Genomic DNA, 21,555 nt, shown 5'->3' with positions numbered 1-21,555 from the left:
TGGTTACACCCTGGGGGGAGCAAAGGGAGGGAACGTCAGATGTGAAATGCCATGTTAACCCCTTTTGGCCCAGGCACTGTTAACTTCCCAAAGCACAGGCTCTGTGGGTCCAAGTGTGTGAAGGCTGTCTGGCTGTGTGATGTGAGAAGTCCTGCCTTCACAGTAGAAGCCTCGGTGATGCTGGTGTCAGAGGCCATGACGCACTCCCGTCTGCAAAGCTCATCAGTTACATCTCAGTGCTTTCCAGCCCGGAGCCCACAGTTCAGAAACACAAGATAGCAGGATTCTGCAGGGTGCTGGAGCATAGAGAGGAACGGATCTTATAAATAACTCCTGGTTAAAACAGAGCTGAAAATAAGGAGACAGTAGAGGAAGCAAATTGCTAAGCACGTATTGAGTCAATCACATTGGCTTGAAAACCTTAGTGCAAATGGCTGGTCCTTCTCATCAGAAGATCAAACACAGGATTGAACCCGGAGGCACCAAGACTGTGCGCGTGCGTGTCTGAGGATGTTTGAAAAGGCGTGGTTAAGACCCTGGGCCTCCCTCAGCCACTCTGTCTTCCCAGGAAAGTCTGACTGCTGGGTTGATCAGTAAGCTCTGAGATTCTACATAGCGATTCACAGCTGAGGCCTCAGTATAAAACTCAGGAAGCCAAAAGTCTGAATTAAACCTTGACCATACTCACACACCCAGTCTCCCCCTTGTCCATGCCGTAGGGCCTTCCTCTAGCTGCGACAAGGCCTGCGTTCTGAATGCAAACCTTGAGTGCAAATGTGCTTGATTCATTCGCAATCCTCAAAGCCCCTGACCTTGAGGTGTGGCCCAGCCTCATGCTACCCGCGGGCAGGGTGGGGACACAGGTCCCTGGCTGAGGCCAGGAGGCTCAGCACAGAGCTGACTCTGCCCGGGGCCACTCATCCCTGCCTCCCGGCCCACACAACACCCAAGCAGGAAGCCGAACGCCGGAGGTAGTGACCGCCTGAACGCCAGGCCCACGCACTGCCCGGCGCAGGAAGGAGAGGAGGAGCGAGGTTCTGCCTGCCGGGTGGCCGGCCAGCCTGTGCCGCGCTCAGCAGCAGGTGCAGGTGCCCGTGTGCACGCGGAGGATGCCTCGGCTGTGCAGGTGCAGGAAGTTGAAGATCTCGGAGGGCATGGCGTGGAAGCCGGGGCGGGGCTTGACGTTGTCATAGTAGTGGTGGGTGATGTAGAGGCCCGAGGGGTTCATGGGGAAGGCCCAGAAGCCGAACAGGTGCACCTCCTCGCAGAGCTCTAGCGCCGCCGTGGCCAGGATGAGGCCGGTGCTGATGCGCTTCGCGCGCACCCCCAGGCTGAGCCAGTAGCGCGACACGTTGACCAGGTACTGCGGGTGGAAGTAGTACACGGCCTGCGGCGACTCGAAGTCGTCCAGCACGTACTTGACGCGGATGGACACGTCGGTGTTGCGCGTGTTGTAGAAGGCGGGCAGCAGCACCGACGCGTTCTCGTACACCTGCAGCACCCGGTAGAAGGGCCTCCGCCACTTCTCCAACTTGTGGAACCTGGGCGGGGTCAGAGAAAGAGGGTGGGCGGCCCACTCCCCGTCCCCACCCCTGTTTCTGTGACCCTCCCGGGAGCCCCTGCTGCCCCCGCCTGGCACCCTGGGGCCTTTCCAGAAGTTGCAGGAGACTCAAGGCCACCCGGCTTCCTTTCATCTCATTCACCTCTGAAGATGAATGCCTGTTTTTCTCGGGCAGCTCTATTTTTCTAAGTGGAAGCAAACAACCACGTAGGGAGGGCAATGCTTCCCCCAAAGTGATGAGAGCGTCTCGGGGGAGTGGGGGAAGAGACTCGGTGAGGAGGTGGAGAGGTGGGGAGGAAGTGGGGACTTTCTCTGGGCTCTCAGGGCAGCCACATGTACTTTCTTTCCCAAGACCCCCAACGAGCACAGCAGATGAGTGTGCCTGCTCTCTCCTTCCTGCCCCGCAGCCCCTCACTCACCTTGCACTTTACACCAAGCAGCCCTCCTGTGGGCTCATCTCCCACCTCTCCAATCGCTCCTTCACCTTGCTGACTCTGTAAGTGTCCTGGGCATCACACCTGATTTACCAACTCCCCAGCCTCTGGTCTCTGGCTGTCTGGCCATCTTAACCCTGTCTGACCTGGCTGGTGTGACTATGCTCTTGGCTGGAGTTTTAACTCATTAACCCGCTTCTCCAAGGCCTCCCAGGCAGACAGACCCCAGGAGGGGCACGAGGTAGGGACTGAGATCTTTGCAAGAGTCTTCTCCCCAGGGCCACCTGAACACACCAGCGTAGGGAGCTGCCTTCCCCCATCACACTCAGGAAAGCTTTCTGGCCCATCTAGATGAAGACTATCTAGACCAGTGCTGTCCAAAAGAAATATAATTCAGGCCACATATGTCATTTTTAATGTTCTAATGATCATATTTAAATAAGTAGAAAGGAGTAGGTGAAGTTAATTTTCATCATATTATATTTAATGCTCACAATGTTTTATTTAACCTGCTGTACCCAAAATACTACTATTTCAACATGTAATTGATATAAACAATAGATGAGATATGGACCATCCTCCTTTGCATGTTAAGTCTCTGAAATCGGGGGTGTGTTTTATGCTTACAGACAGCCCATGTCAATCTGGATAGCCACATTTCCAGTGGCCAGTAGCCACGTATGACTAATGGCTACTATATTGGACAGCACAAGTCTGGAAGAGGGTCAGTTACCTCTCTGTGATGATGCTGGGGTTCACAGTGACCACATCCGTCTTCACTCCCACATCCATGGTGTACTTCTCCGAGATGGGGGGTAGGTTGCACCTGCAGAGGAGACAAGGCAGCCAGGCCATCTGTGCTCAGTCATTCTAGATAGAGCTGGAGAGCTATCAGGGTGGGATGTGGGGAAGGAGGGGATGGTGCTCAGATGGTCAGACGGATGCAGAGGCAGCCAGCTGGGTGGAATCTTGGTGGCCTGTGCATAGAGAGGCAAGTTTAGCTCCTCCCCCCCGCCCCCCACCGAGTGGCACAATGATCATGGACAGCCTCAACCCCAATCCCTCTGCATTAAGCCTTTATTTTCAACCCATCTTCTTTCTGCAGGCTAAAGACGTAAGTGAGGATCCCCAAAGAAGTAAGAGGAGGCTCTATCTAAGGAAGAAGAAATACAAGGACCCATCTCTGGCTTAGTTAAGGCCAAGGCGAAGCCAATACTGGTGCCAGCCCCAAGGCTGACCGGGTTCCAAACCTTGCTTCTGGAGGGGTAGAACCCAACTGGGGAGGGCTCTGCACACCAACAGATCTGCACCGACCTTGTGCGTCCTCAGTGTCTGCATAGCTGCCGTGCTCTTTTTAAAAAATTAATTCTTTTTAATTTTTTAAAGAACAGAAGTGTTCTTTACACACCTCTTATTCCGCAGACATGGAGACGGAGGATGTGAGAGGTTTGGCCACTGGCACCAAAAGATAGGACAGGAGAGGGTAAGAAACAACCCAGAGCATGAGGGGGTGCAGGGCTGGGGGCGGAGCACTTGAAGGACAGCACTGGGGCATGGGGGCGGGGCACAGCAAGAGGGAAGGGCACAGAGCGGGAGGGGGGGGGGGGTAGAAGCAGCAGGTGCAGAGCCTGGGGGGTTCTTTACCGGAAGACAAAGTCGGCGCTGTTGATCTCCCTCCCACAGCGGCTGTTCTTTAAGATGCCTCCGTTGCCCACCACTGCACACTTCTTAAACTGGGACCGGTAGTAGGGCATGTCCTGGGGGAGACAGGGACGCAGCTGTCACAGGCAGTGCCCTCCCTGCCTTCTTCGGGTGCCCTCACCCCTGTACCCATGGCCACGTCTACGAGTCAGCCTTGCAGGGAATGTGGGAGAAAAGTGGTCATTCCACTTTGCAGATGAGAAGAGAGGCCAGGAGACTTGTTCCCAGCGCCACTGGCCAGTACGAATGAGCTGGAACAGAAGCCCGGTCTCCACAACCTTTTCTAATAAGCTCTGGGATGCCTCGGGTTTCCAGAAAGAAGAGAGTACACGTTATGGCCAGTCCTGCTTGCCTTTGGTTTTGCCAGTGTTTGGAAGCACATCTTCTTCACGACTTCGAGTGTGCATATTTTATTGGTTAATGCAGCTGTTCTGGGGGATGACAGCAGCAGAGATGGGGGCGGGGCCCCCGGGGACCAGGGCCCTAAACCTGGCTCTCACCTCTTCCAGATCAGGGCAGGGTGCCGACCCTGCCTCTGCTCCGCAGTGGGGACACACGCCTGGGATAGAAAGGTCAGACAGACCAGGACAGATGGCAGGGCTTGGCAGCAGCAGGGACAAGACACCATGGGCTGAGTAAGCAAGGCTCTGCCAGGAGAGCGGGGAGGGGCCGGAGCACCTGAAGTCTCTGCGAAGCGCAGAGGAGCGCGGGACTTACCCTGAGTGACAGTGGCACTCACGGGAGCCCTGGGAGCGACCATCTCATGGCACTTTGACCTTGTCACACTGACTGCTGGGGTTACTTTGGTCTGGCCACCGGCTCCCCACAAGGCTCCCCGGGCATGCTCTCCAGGGGACCACAGGCACATCGGCAGGAGAAAGCAAACACTGGTCTGAGGGTTAAGGGTCCCAGTTCTGTCCCGTCCCTGGTCTGGGTCATAATCCCCTCCCGGGGAACCTGAGGCAGATGGAGCCAAGCAGCCGTAGGCACGGCACGGGCAGACAGGAGCACAGACCTGGAGTCCAGGGCAGGGTGCCCAGCCATCCCAGTGTGCCCAGGACCGGGGAACTTTGCAGGGCTTCCCTCGGGTCAAACCAGAAAAGTCTGGGGCCAATCAGGATCAGGCCGCCAGGCAGAAGACCCACGTTCAGCCCTGGTTTTGCCCAATAATGAGGTGAAGGAACTATAGACAAGTGATTTGAATTCTCAGCAACTCAGTTTTCCCATCTGTAAAATTAGGATAATTCCATGTGTATGTTGTGCTTTTCAAGCAGAGTTTCTTGATCTGGCACCGTTGACACTTGGGGCCAGCTCATTCCTTGTTGTGGGCGGGGGGGGCTGACCTGTGGGCTGTAGGATGTTTAGCAGCATCCTGGGCCTCTCCCCACTGGATGTCCAAGGTATCCCCCAATCATGACAACCAAAATGTCTCTAAACATTGCCAAATGGCCCCATAGTTGAGAACCACTGGTTAAATGAAAAGCCTACCCAGTGTGATGTTGGGCCCAGAGGTTATCTCTGGGAGATGATACCTTGCAGGAGGGCCAGATTATTACTGTCATTAGTCCCCAAAGTTCCCTCCCCCAGGAGCCTAATGGGCAGCTCCCCTTTCAGCACACGTCACTTGGCCAGCCCTGAATGACAGCAGCCCTGGTCAGCACCTTGGCCTTCCAGTGGGGCCAGCTGCCAGGGGGAGTCACAGGAAATGACACCACAGTGGGTCCTCAGGAAGGAGGCTAAATCCAAAGGAGATGCTGCATCCGTCTGTGCGGCTGTCCTTCAAGGCCCATTTTCTCTGAAGGAACAGGCCCAGGGGCCAGGATGGGGAAAACAAGGGAGTCTCACAGCCAGTGGGGAGAACGGCACTGTTTGACTTGTACCAGGGAAAGGAAAAAACCAAAGTTATCTTTGGAGAGATCCTCAAAGGCCTTTATGTTCTATGTCAGTGTTTCCCAAACTTCTGTACATCAGAAACAACCTGGAGTACTTTCTGGAAATAGAAATTCCTGGGCTCCTTCCCAGAACCATGGAATCAGAATCTCCAGGGTCGGGGGAGGAGATCGAGAAGCTGAATTTTATACAGTCCCAAAGGAGTACTTACCTTGAGGGTAAGAATACTTCTAAGTCACATGCTCTAACTCAGGGGGTGGCCAGTTATGGCCTGCGGGCCACATCGGACCTTCTGCCTGTTTCTGTACAGCCCGTGAGCTAAGCATGGATNCGCGCGGGGGGGGGGGGGAGAATCAAAAGAAGACTTTGTGACAAGTAAGGATGGTGTAAAGTTCACGTTTCAGTGGCTGATAGGGACTGGAGCCCAGCCACACTCATTTGTTTACGAAGGTCCATGACTGCTCTGTGCTGGAGCCATAAAGGTGAGGAGCTGTGACAGAGACCATATGGCCTGCGACGCTTAAAATATTTACTCTCTGGCCCTTTCCAGAGAACGTTTGGCAGCCCTGCCCTAACTCCCTGGGCCTTGGCAGTCTATACCCACGGCCCTTGTTGGACCCACGTGTCGTAACGGACCTGTGTGTCACCCACTGGCATAACCTTCATGAGATGCAAGTCCACCTGCTGACATCAGCCTGCTGTCCAGACCTTGCAAGACACCCCCTTGTAGGGGCACCTGGGTGGCTCGGTCAGTAAAGCGTCTAACTGCAACTCAGGTCATGATCTCGTGGTTTGGGAGTTCAATGTGCTCTGTGTTGAAAGCTCAGAGCCTGGAGCCTGCTTCGGATTCTGTCTCCCTCTCTCTGCCCCTCCCCCTCCATCATCCTCCAGCCCAGTGACGTGGGGAGAGTATGTGTGATGCCTCTCCACCTTTAGCTCCTCCCCACTGCCCCCACAAGGCCCAATCTTGTCAGCACCTTCCGTGTAAGTAACAGAACACAGGGACCTCTGGGCTTTGTTTCATTCATGAGCACGCCCACTGAAGCAGGGCAGTCCAGGCCCTCAGATTTCATCTGCAAAGACCTAAACATGCCCCCACTCAGCATTTCTACAAACTAGACCCACTAAGTCCTGCCCTGGGCCCATCGCTCTCCAGGTGGTGGTTATGAACACATCTTGTGGAACTTTCTTCCACTTCAGATGGTAACAACCATCAGAATGAGCTGATGGACAGGGAGACTGAGGCTTTGGAAGATAAAACCGTCTAAGGTCATCAACGTGAGATCAATCGTTCCCGCTTTGCTCTCTACTGGTTTGTGATTTCTTGTGCACGCAACCTTTGCATGGATGGTTTTGCTCCTGTGCCTGCCGCTAGTGGGGGACAAATGCCTAATTGCTTTCCCAGGGACCTTCAGGATGTCCTCTGCAAGCAACGCGATAACCAAAGTTAACAACCAGTTTCCTGCCAGAGTCACTCAAGTAACAGCCAGGTGGCACTCACTGGAGGAGCCCTGGAGCACAGTCCACTGAGGCGACCGGAGCCACAACGGGTGCAGAGAGCACAGCGGAGTGATGCCACACCACCTGCGCATGGCCACAGAGGGCCACGTGAGGTCGCCCCCGTGCCCCGCCCGGACTGCCCAGCCCGAAGCAGCACCTTGGGAAACATGCGGAAGATCTCCTGGTTGATGTGGTAGATGCCGCTGGTGTCCACTTCGTACTTGAGCTTTGTCCCCAGGGGTGTGTTCTTCTGCGTAGTGAAGAGGAAGGAGGGGGCGTTGCAGCACCTGGACAGAGTGGACCTGCCAGTCAGGAGACAGACCAGGAGGGACAGGTGACACAGGGCAGAGCAAAGTCTCTGGAAGAACAGAGTCGGGGAACTGAGGCCCCTGGGGGTGACCAGGGAGGGCNCAAGACACCAATGTCAACAAAAGCATGTAATTTCAACCAATTAGAGAGTGTCTGAGGAAGAGGGGGAGGTCAGGAAGTGGGCTGGTGGGCAGATGCTGGATGTGACTTCCTGCCGAAAGGGGAGTCTGACTGACTTCCAAAAGAGGTTTTCAGGAGTTCATGGTTTCTTAAAAAAAAAAAAAGGCAAAAGCCCTGCAGTTTTCACTCACAAAAACATTCAAACACAAGCCACAGAAGGGTTAAAGATCAGATGACGCAAGCAGGCTTTGCAAAAATAAAAAATAAAAAAAATAACCCTCCAAGGGAGAAGGGGTGTGCTGAGGGTTAGACCTGGGAGTCAGCCAGGCCAGAGAAGGCTGAGTCTTCCCTCTGCCTCAGCTAGTGCTCCCCAGGTTGCTCTCTCTCCCAGGCCTGCTGANCCTGACACAGGAGGCAGGCTGCAGCCCTTCCTCCTGGTGGGGGTGGGGAGGGCTTTGAAGCCACAAGGCTCCGTTTTCTCCAGAAGCAGCAATGTTGTGCTGAGTGCACACTGGCCTCCTCCCCCCAACCCTGGCTGTAGGCACAATCACATGCAGTGTCAGGCGGCCCCAGGAGGGATGGAACACCTTCTCCATGGAGCCGGGATGATGACGATCACCAACGTTTGAGGAGGAGCTTTCTGGAAAGTTCACATCCAAGGTCTGGGATGGAAACTTGGGTTGCCAACCTGGTGTCAGGAGGCTTGGGTTCTAGTTTCTGCTCTGCTCCTGCCAGCTGTGGGGCTCTGGGAAGGGGTCTTCCCTGGTCTGGGCCTCAGCTTCCTCATCCACAGAATGTAGCCTTGGCTCTTCCACCGCTGAGCCTCTCTAGTTCTGTGACTGGGTTGCCAAAGCCAGGAAGGTTATACAATTATTGTTTATGACTTTATTTCTTGCAGGGATTTCACTGGGGAAGCTCGGCTGGCTGCAGGTCAGAGAGAGGTCTTGCCTGTGCAGTGATGAGTTTCAGAATGTGACTAAGCCTTCGCAGAGGGGAGGCCAGGGGTCTGGCCAGCACAGGCCATGAGTCAGCACTGGCCCACTTAGCTTTGCTGGTCCAGAAACTCAACCTTGTGAGCCCGCTGGAGAGTTCTCCACTGATGGAAACTGACTCATATTAACCAAGCTTACGAGTGACTGATCTATTAACCAGAATGCCAACGTGTCCGTTTGTAGGCAGTAGGGTGAGGGAAGGCCTCAGTTACAGGACTCCTTTCCTGTAAGTGGGAAGCTCACATCTGTTTTCTAGCGCACCCCCTCCACCCCACCTCATTTCACCATCCCAGGTTCTTGTGAGCCTGAATGAAGAATCTCATCCTCGTTGAATGAACTTGTAATGAGAGCAAAGGGAAGCAGCTGACTGGCCTTGAAGGTTTTTCCATCTGGGGCCTGGCAAGACCTGATGTCATCTCCCTTTTCCTCACCTGAAACTACTCCTCCATCCCCACCCCAAGAAGGGGCTCAGCCTCCCCGCCCCCCAGCGTCTCCCCTGGATAGTGCTGGCTGATCCCTGATGAAGGCTCCCACACTTATCCTTGTTCTCTTGCTGCCATTTCATCTTCCTGTTGCTTCATTATTTCCTTAGATATGTGAATCCCACAGAGGACACTTCGGTGCAGCTTCCGGCCCAGACAACATCTTGCACCTCACTGGCCTCCTCTGCACCAGGTAAGCCACGCCACCGACCTGCTCAGGGCCCGCCCACCCCAGGGGGCATCTGCCTATCCGGCGCCGACACTAACACCTCTTGCGTAGGGGTGGATTTAGGGTGGCACTTGCCACACAGATCTTGGACCTTTCCCCCTCCCAGCACTTTGTTCAAGTCCATGTTCTACTTTTCTGAGGGTGGGGGGGCGGAGGGGGGGTGCAGGGCAGGAGGAGGGAGGGCAGGCGGGGTCCCCGTGCACACCTGCTGGGCCTTAGCTGGGAATCTGCAGTCTCACAGAGGCCTCTGGTTTGCGGCTGCTCATATCTGTTCTTCCAGGGTTATCACTTTAAACATCCACATTTCTAAAAATGTGCCACTTAAAACTACTACTCAGTCTTTAGATGTGGCCTGGAATTGCAGCAAACCGGACCAAATGACTCATAAGGAAAAGACAAAATGCTTAGTGTCGTTTGCTTTTCACAGCCTCCCCAGGTAGGATTCCTGCATGCCAATGGCCTCTGACTACATGTGAACTTCATCCTGAGTGGCGGCATTCGGTCCATACCCACATGGCCGGGGTCCCATCAAGTGCATTCAGTAAGGTCGTTCTGCACTAACATTATACTGTGAGCTCACAGCATTTTCGCGATGGAGAGAACCCTATGGTTCGCGTGAATCAGAAGGAACTTGAGGATGTCTGCCAGCTGCTCGGCTCTTGCAGATGGGGACCAGAGCTATGGCTCTTGCCTCTCTGGAAGCTTATAATCTATCGCTTCGGGTCAGAGAGCAATTAGAAACTCATCTGCAGCAGGCCTCGCATGCACATCTGGTGCAAGCTGCCCCGTGAGGGGCTGGCCCCTCCCTCCAGGAGACCTGGAGCCAGGGTGGACCTGTAGTGGCGATCGCTCCTGAGCCCGCCGGGCAGCTGCGAGGCCTGCGATGGGGGCAGGGGAGCAGAAGCCAGAATTGGGGGGGGGACGGTGGCCAGCAGGGTGCCCACTGCAGCCTGCATGCTGAGTCAGAACCTCCCCGCTGCCCAGACCCCAAAGCCCAGCCAGGGCGAGCTCTGGGGAAAGGCGACCCCGGGGCTGGACCTTGCAGGTCCAGCAAGGAGAACAGCACCAAAGGGAGGGCAGGGGAGGGCATATGGGTCACAGATACTTGAACTGGTTGGCTTCAGAGATATTCATCGCCCATCTGCACATCTGCAGGCTCTTCCATCTGTCGAACAGCTCCGACTGCTTCACCCTTTGGGAGCAGAGACAGAAGAGCACGTGAAAGGGCCAGGCCGGCCAGAGAGGCGGCATTTGCCATCACTCCTCCCCGCTCCCCCTTACGCCCAGTCCTGGTGAGGTCCTTGACGTTAACTGTGTTAACTTGATGCTCTGGCACCCAGGGCCTTGCTTACTCCTAGACAGAGCCAACCGCTCTCCTGCAAGCATGCCTTCCGCACACAAACCTACCGGTCCTGAGCCCACAGTCTCACCGCCTCCTTTATCAACTGGGCCACCAGCCTTAAGGGGACTCAAGAGCTCTCTGAGTTAGAGGCACAATCCCATGTCTGTCTGCCCATGTGCATATCTCGTGGAGAATCTGAAGCTTTCACTGGCTTCCCGAAGAGGTCCTTGATGCCAAAAACGGGACGAACACTCACTTAACTGTAAAGTAAAAACCAGTTTCATTCTGCAGAGCTGGGTCCCCTGTGTTTAAATGGAGGGGAAAGGGTTGTTCCCACACAGGGCAAGCCTCAGCCACAGAAGGAACACATACATGACTGGTGGGGGGAGGGGTGATCGCGAATGGCGAGTGCAGAAGTACAGGATAGTGGCACAGTATGTGGATTTTGCACTCAGAAGCTGGGCCTCAGATTCCCCCCAGCTATGGGACCGCGGGCAGGTTATTTGACCTCTCTGAGCCTCATCTATATAATGGGTATAATAATAGATTGTCACTCACCATCTCAGAATTCTTAAAATTATTAAATAAGGTGATGCAATAAAGGGCTAAGAATGGGAAGTGCACACGGAAAGTACCTGGCAGATGCAAGTTATCTTTTTAAATTTATTCATATTTGAGAGACAGAGCACGAGTGGAGGAGGGGCAGAGAGAGAGGGAGACACAGAATCCGAAGCAGGCTCCAGGCTCCGAGCTGTCAGCACAGAGCCCGACGCGGGGCTTGAAGCCACAAACCGTGAGATCATGACCTGAGCTGAAGTCGGATGCTCAACCGACTGAGTCACCCAGGCGCCCCTGCTGTAAGTTATTCTTATGGTTAAACTGCACCGCCTGGACTCTTCTTGCTCACAGCCCCCTGGACTTTCCCCTTTTGTTAAACCCACGGGCCATCTCTATTCATTCCTAATCTTTCCCACAAGCCAGGAAATAATGGTAGAGGGAGGGGATCATGCTTGAGTTCACTGCCCTAAGTCTGGCGCTGAGGCACACGGCCGACCTGCGGTGAATGTGTGCCGAGAATATCAATAAGCTGGTGAGTGGGCCAAGAAGTCTGAGTTCCGATAGAGTCCATAATTATTTACTGAACTCCCTTATGTGGCAGGAACTGGGAATATAGCAGTGAACAAAACAACCCCTGCTTCCACAGAGCTTAAATACCAGTAAGGAGGCAGGTGGAAAAACAGGTATGTATGCACATGACAACAAAAGCACATGCGCTAAAAGCAAAAATAAACAGGCAGGACTACTTCCAGCTAAAAAAACTTCTGTACAGCAAAGGACCACAACAGAGTGCAAAGTCAACACAGGGAACGGGAGAAGGTGTTTGCAGACCATTTATGTGATGAGGGGTTAATATCCAAAATACATAAGGAACTCTTACAATTCAATAGCAAAAGACCAAATAAACTGATTTTTTTTATGTTTAAATGTGTATTTATTTTCAGAGAGAGTGCATGAGCAGGGGAGGGGCAGAGGGAGGGAGAGACAGAGACAGAGAAAGAGAGAGAGAATCCCAAGCAGCCTCCACGCTCAGTGCAGACTCTGATGCAGAGCTCAATCCCATGACTGTGAGATCAGACCTGAGCTAAAGTCAAGAGTCAGATGCTAGGGGCACCTGGGTGGCTCAGTCAGCTAAGCGTCCAACTTCGGCTCAGGTCATGATCTCATGGTTCATGAGTTTGAGCCCCACATCGGGCTCTGTGCTGACAGCTCGGAGCCTGGAGCCTATTTCGGATTCTGCGTCTCCCTCTCTCTCTCTGCCTCTCCTCCATTCATGCCCTTTCACTCTGTCTCTCAAAAATGAATAAATGTAAAAAATAAATTTTTTTAAAGAGTCATACACTTAACAGACTGAGCCACCCAGGCACCTCCAAATAACCTGATTTTTAAAGGCACAAGACTGGTAAAGACATTTCCCCAAAGAAAACATACAAATGGCCAACAGACAGATGAAAACGTGCTCAACATCACTAAGTATCAGGGAAATAAAAATCGAAACTGCAATGAGATATCTCACACCTGTTAGGATGGCTAATATAAAAAAAACAAAAGGGGCACCTGGGTGGCTCAGTTGGTTAAGCGTCTGACTTCAGCTCAGGTCATGATCTTGTGGTTCATGAGTTTGAGCCCTGCATCAAATTCCTTGCTGTTAGTGCAGAGCCTACTTCAGATCCTCCATCTCCCTCTCTCTCTGCCCCTCTCTGGCTCACACACTCACACCTGTGCTCTCTCTCTCTTTCTCTCTCTCCCAAAAATAAACATTTTTAAGAAAATCAAAAAGGTAAAAACAAAAAACAAAAGATTGCACGTGTTGGTGAGGATGTAGAGAAAAGGGAACCCTTGCAAGCGTTGGTGGGAATGTAACATGGTGCAGATAGCATGGCAAACGATATGGAGGTTCCTCAAGAAAATTACAACAAGAATAGCCATGTGACCCAGCAATCCCACCTCTGGGTATATAGCCAAAGGAATTGCCATCAGGATCTAAAAGAACTCCCTGCACTCCCGTGGTCGCTGCAGTATTAGTCAACGGTAACCAAGGTGTGCAAACAACCTAAATGTCCACTGATGATGAACAGAAAGAGAACACGTGTGACAGATGTACAATGGAATACTATTCAGTGTTTTAAAAGAAGGGGATCTGTCTCATGTGACAAGTTGGGTGAATCTGGCGGACATTATGCTCAGTGAAGTAAGCCAGTCCCAGAGGATATATACAGCATGATTCTGTTCATGATGTATCTAAAATAGTCAATCTCATGGAAACAGAGAAGAGAGTGGTGGTTGCCAGGGACTTTGGGAAGGGGAGATGGTGAGCTGCTTGCTGTTCGATGTATATAAAGTTTCAGTTATGTAAGAAGCATAAGTTCTAGAGATCTGCTGTACAACTTAGTGCCTACATTCAACAACACTGTATTATAGACTTCAGAATTTGTAAAAAGGATCTCATGGTTAGTGTTCTTACCCACCCCCCCCTTAAGAAAAAGAAAACAGATAATAATGCCATGAAGAAAAATGAAGCAGGCAAAGGAACCACAGAGTGACTGCTTCAGAAGGGTTGGTCAGGGAAGGCTTCCCTGCAGAGGCGAGCTTTGCACAAAGAACCGAAATGATCAGGAGTGAGCCATGCAAATACCTGGGGAAGGAGTATTCCAGGCAAAAAGAAAAGTGAGTGCAAAGGCACTGGGGTGGGAACTTACTTGGTAGCTTTAGGGAGCTGGAAGGAATCCATCCTTCCATCCTGATGCCTTCCTTCTGGCTTTCCCAAAGCTCCCACAGCAGCTCTCACATCTCAGGCCAGTGTGACATCAGACGAGGGTGCCATTACACAGCCCTACCCTGGCTCACTCACTGCCTCCCTCCCCTGCACCCTGCAACCCACAGGCCCCTAGAGCAGTGCCCTACATGACCAATGCCCCCAAACACTTTCTAGAAACACAGACATGGCAAGACTAAAGGCCAGGGTCTCAGTTCCAACTGTTACCAGTGTCTGGGCCCCCTTCTGTGTGCCTCCAATGCCTGTCACAAGCTAGACCAAGGCTGGGGCCTGAACACCCAACTTGCAGTGTGACCTTAGACAAGTCATTTAATCTCTCTGAGACGCAGGTGCTTCATCTAAAAGACAGATGTAACAACCTCTGCCCTGCTAATCTCAAGGGTTGTCAGAAAGATCAAATGAGATAATATGCATAACAATATTTTATCAATTACTTTCCCAACGCAGAGATCATATTGACTTTAAAGACGAGGGGTTGGTCATAGGCTCTTATCTCCTTTCTCCCAAGATACCACTTACATTCCAGAAGAGGAATAAAAAAGGTTTAGACCTACCAGATGAATGGAATGACCGGGGTGGGGGGAGTTCAATGGAATAGAGATTTTGACAAGTGTGTAGAAGGAGGAGAGGGGACATAAGGAAAGGTGACACAGCCCAGAGACAGAGTCTAACCTCATGGGACATTTTAAAGAGGGGTGGAGGGTGGGGAAGGGGCATGGTGCTGAAAATGAGCATCATTTGTACGTCTGTATCTGGAACCATCAAACCCACTCCCAGATATTTAGTCCAGCAAAGGGAGGTGAGGGATTGACCCAGACTGTTAGTCAGTTCCTACCAAAAAAACAAAAAACCAAAAGCAAATGATCATTCCCAGGGAAAAGGAGTGGCATCTCCAACAATGACTCTTTTTTTAATTTAATTTTTTAAGTTTATTTATTTACTTTGAGAGAAAAAAAAGAGAGAGCAGTGGAAGGGCAGAGAGAAAGAGAGAGAGAGAAAGAATCCCAAGCAGGCTCTGTGCTGTCAGAGCACAGCCTGCCACAGGGCTTAATCCCACAAACCATGAGATCATGACCTGAACCGAAACCAAGAGTGGGCCACTCAAGGGACTGAGCCATCCAGGCACACCTCCAACAAGGCCTGCAGTCAGAGTTTCTATCAGCTTTTTATTGTTCTCAATTTAAATATGAATAGATAACCCAGGATCACCTGGTCAACTGGATGGAAACAATAGATAAAGGATAAGTTAAAATATCCAAAGAGAGGGGCGCCTGGGTGGCTCAGTCTGTTGAGCATCCATCTCTTGATTTCAACTCAGCTCTTGATCCCAGGGTTGTGGGATGGAGCCCCATGGCAGGCTCCGCACTGCACATGGAGGCTGCTTGGACTTCTCTCTCTCTTGCTCTCGCTCTCTCTACCCTGTTTCTGATTCTCTCCCTTCCTTAAAAAAAAAGAAGAAAATGCTGGAGGAACAAAATACAACTTTAAAATATTCTGCTTAGTGTCTCCAGAGATAGTCTAGAAGACATGACGTTCTTTTATTTTAGAGATTAATGTTTTATTTATTTCTAGGAGAGAGAGAGAGAGAGACAGTGTGAGCAGGGGAGGGTCAGAGAGAGAGGGAGTCACAGACTGAAACAGGCTCCAGGCTCTGAGCTGGCAGTCAGCACAGAGCCCGACGCGGGGCTCGAACCCACGAACCGCGAGATCATGACCTAAGCGAAAGTCGGATGCTTAACCGACTAAGCCACCCAGGCACCCCGACATTCTTAAAGATAGGAATAGACTGCTCTTAGAACAAAGAAAGAGCTCTTGGGAGGGATGGGGCGGGGGAGACAAGTTTGCTCAAAGAGCTGGAAAATGAAGCCGAGGACTCTTCTCAGAAAGTGGACGCAATGGGCAGAGACAGAAAAGCTGAGATCACATGAGCGATGCTGAAGGTCCAGTGTACAAATCTTGAAAGGACTAGAAAAAAGGAGGTAGAGAAGAATAGGGAGAAGGAAATAGTTTAAAACTCCAAAAGAACATTCAAGAGTTTGGACATGAGCCCCAAATTAAGAGATCCCAACAGGTGTTTATCCTGAAGGACACCATTGGTACATTTCACAACTGCAGGACCCGGAAACAGTCCAGAGAGAAGGCAAAGGGTCACCTCCAGAGGAACAACAAGCGACAAGCTCCTCTGGCCCTGCATGCCCGAAGGCAATGGAGAAAGTCCTCAGCATTCTGGGGGAAAATGATTTTCACCTAAAACACCAACCCCACCAAGCCAACAATCAGGTATAAAGGTAGAATTAAGTCATTTAGACAGAGAACTCAAAGAACTCAAAGCCCTACCCCCTACCCATCATTTTTTGGGAAATTACTGGAACATGAGCAAGAAGCAAAATGAAGAGGTAAACAAGAAGCAGCTATGGGTTCTAAGCAAAAGTGAATCCAACCTAAGGAGGTAGAGAAGGGAAGTCCGGGGACAATCGTGTGTGACCCACCAGGAGAGCAGCCTGTCCATGCTGGGGCAGGAGGATGAAGGGAAGATTCGAGAGGAAGGCCTGGCTGATGGAGAGGCGGGCAAGAAATTAAAATAGGGCAAAACAGAGACAAACAGTCCAAGAGGGAAAAGATGACAAGAATATCCAGGAAAAAAAAGGGGGAGGGGGGAAACGTACAAGAAAGGAAATAGAATCACTATTTTCTGATCTTGAAATTTTAAAGGCAACCTATAGAGAAAACCCCCAAACGACTCATTACGGGTACAAACCAAATGTAAATGTTATCAGCCTTGACATTTTAAAGGTAAACCCATGGATGACTGGAGCCAGAGGCTGGAACCAAAATATGAGGATAATTTTAATAGCCTCATCTCACAAAGTACAGGATCAAGAGGTACTGCCAGTATTTGGCAGAACAAGAAATTGGTTCCTCGGGCAATCTATAGACAGAAGAACTAAAAATAATAATATCTCTCAACCCAGAAGAGAGGGAGGGGGCGGGGGTGGTGTAAGGGGGCCAAATCCTCACCCACTGAGGCAGGAGGTCAGTGCACGCTGTGCAAACTCGGTAGCTCGAGAAATAACAGCAGGTGCATATTACTGAGAGGTGTGGAAGTAATTACAAGAAGAAACGGCCAAGAGTTAAAGGCACAGGGTGGGTGGAAGAAGGCGTGGGGCAGGGACCTGGCTTCTTGTTATTATCAGCTTTTGTATCCTACTTGATTTTCCCTGAGGATAATGAGGTGATAATGGCCATCTCTGTTCTCTTTCTTCTTTCTCCTCCTTTCCTTGATGGTCTCCTCCGTTTCCGCCCAGCTCTCCTGGACGTGCCCAGTCCACTCATTCACATAACAAGACCTGCAGGGTCACACTCTGGGACTCAGACATGCCTGGGCCCCAAAGGGCCTCTCAGCCAGGAGAAGCCTCGCTCCCAGCCTCTCTTCCTGGGCTCAGCGCAGGGTTCTCTGCCCCAGAAGGATGGGGAAGGGGTGGCATGAGAGGCCCCAGGGAGATGTCCCAGGTACCACCCCCATCTGGCAGTAACTGGCTTAAAAGTAAAGAAACTGTAAAAGATAAAATAAAATAAAGAGACTCCAGAATGATTAAATACAAACAAGTAATTTGTACAAGTATCCGTGACAATGTGTTTCATAATAAATCACCACGGAGTCATTCCTCACGCATCTGACATTGTCAGGGACCAAGGCCTTTTCCATGTGGGAATTTTCCGGCTGGCTGATTTCTACCAGTGTTTGGAGCAAACTTGGATCTGAATCCTTCCCGGATGAATCACACCCCTCCCTGTCTCCTCAGAATGCCAGCTGACATTTTTGCACCTAAAGGGCCTCGCAGCCCATCCGTCCGGCCCCCTCCATTCACAGAAGGCGATTTAACCTTTCCCCAGTGACTCAGAGTCTCCACTCTGAGCACCGCTCGTGGCTCCGGGCCAGGGCACAGCAAAGCCCACGGGTGCCCTGGCGATGCCAGAACCTTCCGGATCAGAGGCCGGCCTCCGGGCTCTCTGGTTTCAGGCCTGGGGTTCCCGCTGGGCCTCAGCCTCCGGACCCAGGCTAGCAGACGCCAGGCCCACCGCCCCCCGCCGTCCCACCAGCCTCACGCCGATGGCCTGCAAATAGCCTCTGCCTTTCCTCTCCTCTCAGAGTCCAGGGACCCCAGGGAGGCCAGTGTCCCAGAGGGAATGGGGGAGCGCAAGGCCCAGGGTCACCAGCTGGGACGACGGCTGCTCCGCTCAGGAGACCAAAGAGGGTGCCCAAGGGCAGAGGTGAGAGCTCGAGCTAAACACGCGGAGCACCAAACACGCAGCCATGACAAGGGACAAAGGTGTGCACAGATCATGGAAGCATGAAGTTCCTCCTCCCAACCACCCCCCCCACCATGATTGTGACGTAGGGCCTGGGTCATTTCGACCTTGATCCCCGAATGGAAGCCGCAACAGGGACTATTATGGGCCAGATCGTCTCTCCCTCAAAACTTCCGTGTTGAAATCCTAACCCCTCAGATCTCAGAATGTGAGTCTTTGGAGACAAGGTCTTTACAGAGGTAGTTGAGTTAAAATGAGGTCATTAGGGTGGGCCCTAATCCAATATGACCCATGTTCTCATTAGAAGAGGAAATGAGGACACAGATGGGAGGCCCAGAAGGAAGTCCGTGTGAAGACAGAGGGAGACGGCGGCCATCTGCAAGGCAAGGAGAGAGGTCTCGGAAGAAGCGCCTCAGTCGGTCTCAGACTTCCAGCCTCCAGACTGTGATGAATGAAGTTCCATTGTTTGGGCCCCCAGCCTGCAGAACAGGAAGTTATGTAGAAGGATGACCACTTTATGGGTCTCTTGGATCTCTGGCTCTAGACTGCGAAGTAACCGTGAAGAAATTATTATCTAATTTAAAAAGTAATCATTTGCCTTTGAAAACACTAAGGAATGTTGTCGACAGGTGTGCTCTGGCCTTCCAGAACGACACACTTAAGGGCCTGGGGTCTTTGGATTCTGGGAAAAGACAAAGGATCTCTGCTAAGGAGCTGATGAATTTGGCTCGTGCCTGAGGTCCGGGTGGCCACGTTTGCCACTAAATCCCAACTCCTCAACCAAGCACATCGTACACACTGCACCGCCACCTGCTTAAAGGCTTCTCATGGGTTCCCACGGCTCTCAGATGATGCTAGAATCTGGATCCAGGTTCACACTGAAGGTCCCACAAGGTCAGGGCCCCATATGCCCCTCCGGCCACATGGCTTCCCAGTCCCCCTCTCACACTGGCATTCAAGCTGCCCTGACCCTTCAGAGCCTGGGACACAGCGGGCTTCCTTCTGGCACAGGGCCTTTGCACAGACTAGAACCTCAGTCTGGAACCTTCCTGGCCTACTTAACTCCTAACGCCTGTCCAATGGGAGCACCAGCATCACTTCCTCAGAGAAGCTTTGCCTGACAGCCCCCTTCCCGCCCCAGCCCAGGTCAAGCTCCCTGCCATCGCCTTGTCTCCCTAGGGTAGTTATTCACGTCTGCCTCCCTGCCGGGCCGTGAACTCCATGAGGGCAGAGACCACGGCGTGTGCGCAGCCGAGGGCAGGTGGAGTTGATCAGGGAGGTGCTCAGACGTTTACCTCTAGAGAGGGTACACAGACCCTTGGTTAGCGCAGGAAGCAGAAACAACACAGCTATTCCCAGTGGATTTCTTGGAGCTTTCCTGCAGCTACTAAGCTTCTGGATTCCGACTGACAGCCCAGAAAAGCTGCTGCTGCTGGTAGCGGCCCCAGGAAGGAAAGAAAAGGGAGGGCGGCACACTAACATTTATTGAGCACCTCTTACGTGTGCTACTATGGAGGTGGCCCGCGGCGCTACCTGCTTTCACATACGTTATTTCATCTACTCTTTATGGAAACCCTTCAAAGCTAGGTAATAGCGTCCCAATTTTTATAGGTAAGAAAAGGCTCAGAGAGATTAAGTAATTTGTATAAAGATGTAGAGCTCATGAGACCTCGGGTCTGCCAGACCCCCAGGGCCATGCTCTGTCTTGACCCACACTGCATGGATCATGTCAAATCGCTCAAGGAGCCGTGGCTCCTGCCTGTGGGCCACGGACAGTGGTCCCAGGGATCACGGCAGGGGCCTACGAGTCTGCAAGAGCACCCACCACCACCTGACCCTGAATCAACCATATTCCTTCTACATCCAGATAGACCTGTTTTCAAACAAATAGGAACTTTATTTGAAATTAAACCACAAAACTCTTTTCAGTGGGACAGGGAATTCTATGTGGGAGAGAAGGAGGGGTGAGCACACGCACTGAAATGTTTCACATGGAATGCGCTTTTCCTCCCATTGGTTATAAAAGAGCCATAGGCACAAAACAGACACAGAGACCAGTGGAACAGAATACAGAACCCAGAATTGGACCCACAAATGTTGGCCAACTAATCTTTGACAAAGTGGGAAAGAGTATCCAATGGAAAAAAGACAGCCTCTTTTGCAGACGGGGCTGGGAGAACTGGACAGCAACACGGAAAGACCACTTTCTCACACCATACACAAAAATAAACTCAAAATGCAAGAAGGACCTGAATGTGAGATAGGAAACTATCAAAACCCTAGAGGAGAAATCAGAAAACAACCTCCTTGACCTCAACTGCAGCAACTTCTTACTTGACACATCCCCAAAGGCAAGGGAATCAAGAGCAAAGATGAAGAATTGGGACCTCATCAAGATAAAAGCTTCTGCACAGTGAAGGAAACAATCAAGAAAATAGGCAACCAANTAGCCAAACCATGGAAAGAGCCTAAGTGTCCATCAACTGACAAATGAATCAAAACGATGTGGTTTATGTATACAATGGAATACTATCTGGCAATGAGAAAAAATGAAATCTGGCCATTTGCAGCAAATGGACGGAACTGGAGGGTATTATGCTAAGTGAAATAAGTCAGGCAGAGAAAGACAGGTACCATGTTTTCACTCATATGTGGATCAGGAGAAACTTAACAGAGGACCATGGGAGAGGGGAAGGGGAAAGACATAGTTACAGTGAGGGAGGGAGGCAAACCATAAGAGACTCTTAAATACTGAGAACAAAATAAGGGTTAATGGGGGTGGGGGAGGGGGAAATGAGTGATGGGCATGGAGGAGGGCACTTTTTGGGATGAGCACTGGGTGTTGTATGGAAGCCAATTTGACAATAAATTATATTAACAAACAAATAAATTTTAAAAAATAAAATTAAAGAGCCATAGGTGGTGTCTTGTTGAGAGAGGAGCAGAAAGTACAGTGCTTTCGTGACGTGTGCAAAACAAACAACAACAAAAACCAGATCCACGCACAGATGCTGCTTATGCAGACTCTGGGAACATGTACCAGGGCACGTAGGTTGCCTGCGACGGGAAATGGGGGGCTCTGGGCAGGGGGATTTTCATTGTATACTTTTTTGTACTGCTCGAATGTTGTATCACTCAATAAGATTTTTAAGAAATGTAATCAATATAACATTTTAAAAAGGCAATAGCAAGAGAGCAATGCTGAAGCTTCTGCTAGAAGCACCGGATTTCAGGTGAGATGCTCTCGTGCCCTCTTTGGTTTCTGTACAAGCGGCGCCCGGTGACGGTATCACGGAGACTGGTAATTGAGACAGGGACTGAATCCCCTGAGTCACCAGAGGTGACCTTGC

General features: G+C 51.5%; 1 protein-coding gene across 1 annotated transcript in view; it reads right to left on the bottom strand.

Annotated features, from left to right (window-relative positions):
- Nucleotides 1–345: 345 nt before the first annotated feature.
- ST8SIA5 (ST8 alpha-N-acetyl-neuraminide alpha-2,8-sialyltransferase 5) overlaps nucleotides 346–21,555 on the bottom strand; it is a 53,616-nt gene continuing 32,406 nt past the window's right edge. Inside the window, exons 6-10 of the mRNA XM_077777648.1 lie at nucleotides 10,324–10,410; nucleotides 7,244–7,388; nucleotides 3,640–3,752; nucleotides 2,729–2,821; nucleotides 346–1,541 (exon numbers count right to left, since the gene is read on the bottom strand). Coding sequence (XP_077633774.1) covers nucleotides 1,073–1,541; nucleotides 2,729–2,821; nucleotides 3,640–3,752; nucleotides 7,244–7,388; nucleotides 10,324–10,410 — 907 coding nt within the window. The 3' untranslated portion in view covers nucleotides 346–1,072. The remainder of the gene's footprint in view (nucleotides 1,542–2,728; nucleotides 2,822–3,639; nucleotides 3,753–7,243; nucleotides 7,389–10,323; nucleotides 10,411–21,555) is intronic.

This window comes from Crocuta crocuta, unplaced genomic scaffold (genome assembly GCF_008692635.1).
Source record: "Crocuta crocuta isolate KB4526 unplaced genomic scaffold, BGI_CrCroc_1.0 scaffold36, whole genome shotgun sequence".
Lineage (NCBI taxonomy): Eukaryota > Metazoa > Chordata > Mammalia > Carnivora > Hyaenidae > Crocuta > Crocuta crocuta.
The sequence above is the reverse complement of the archived record's forward strand: the minus strand, read 5'-3'. Positions and strand labels throughout refer to the sequence as shown.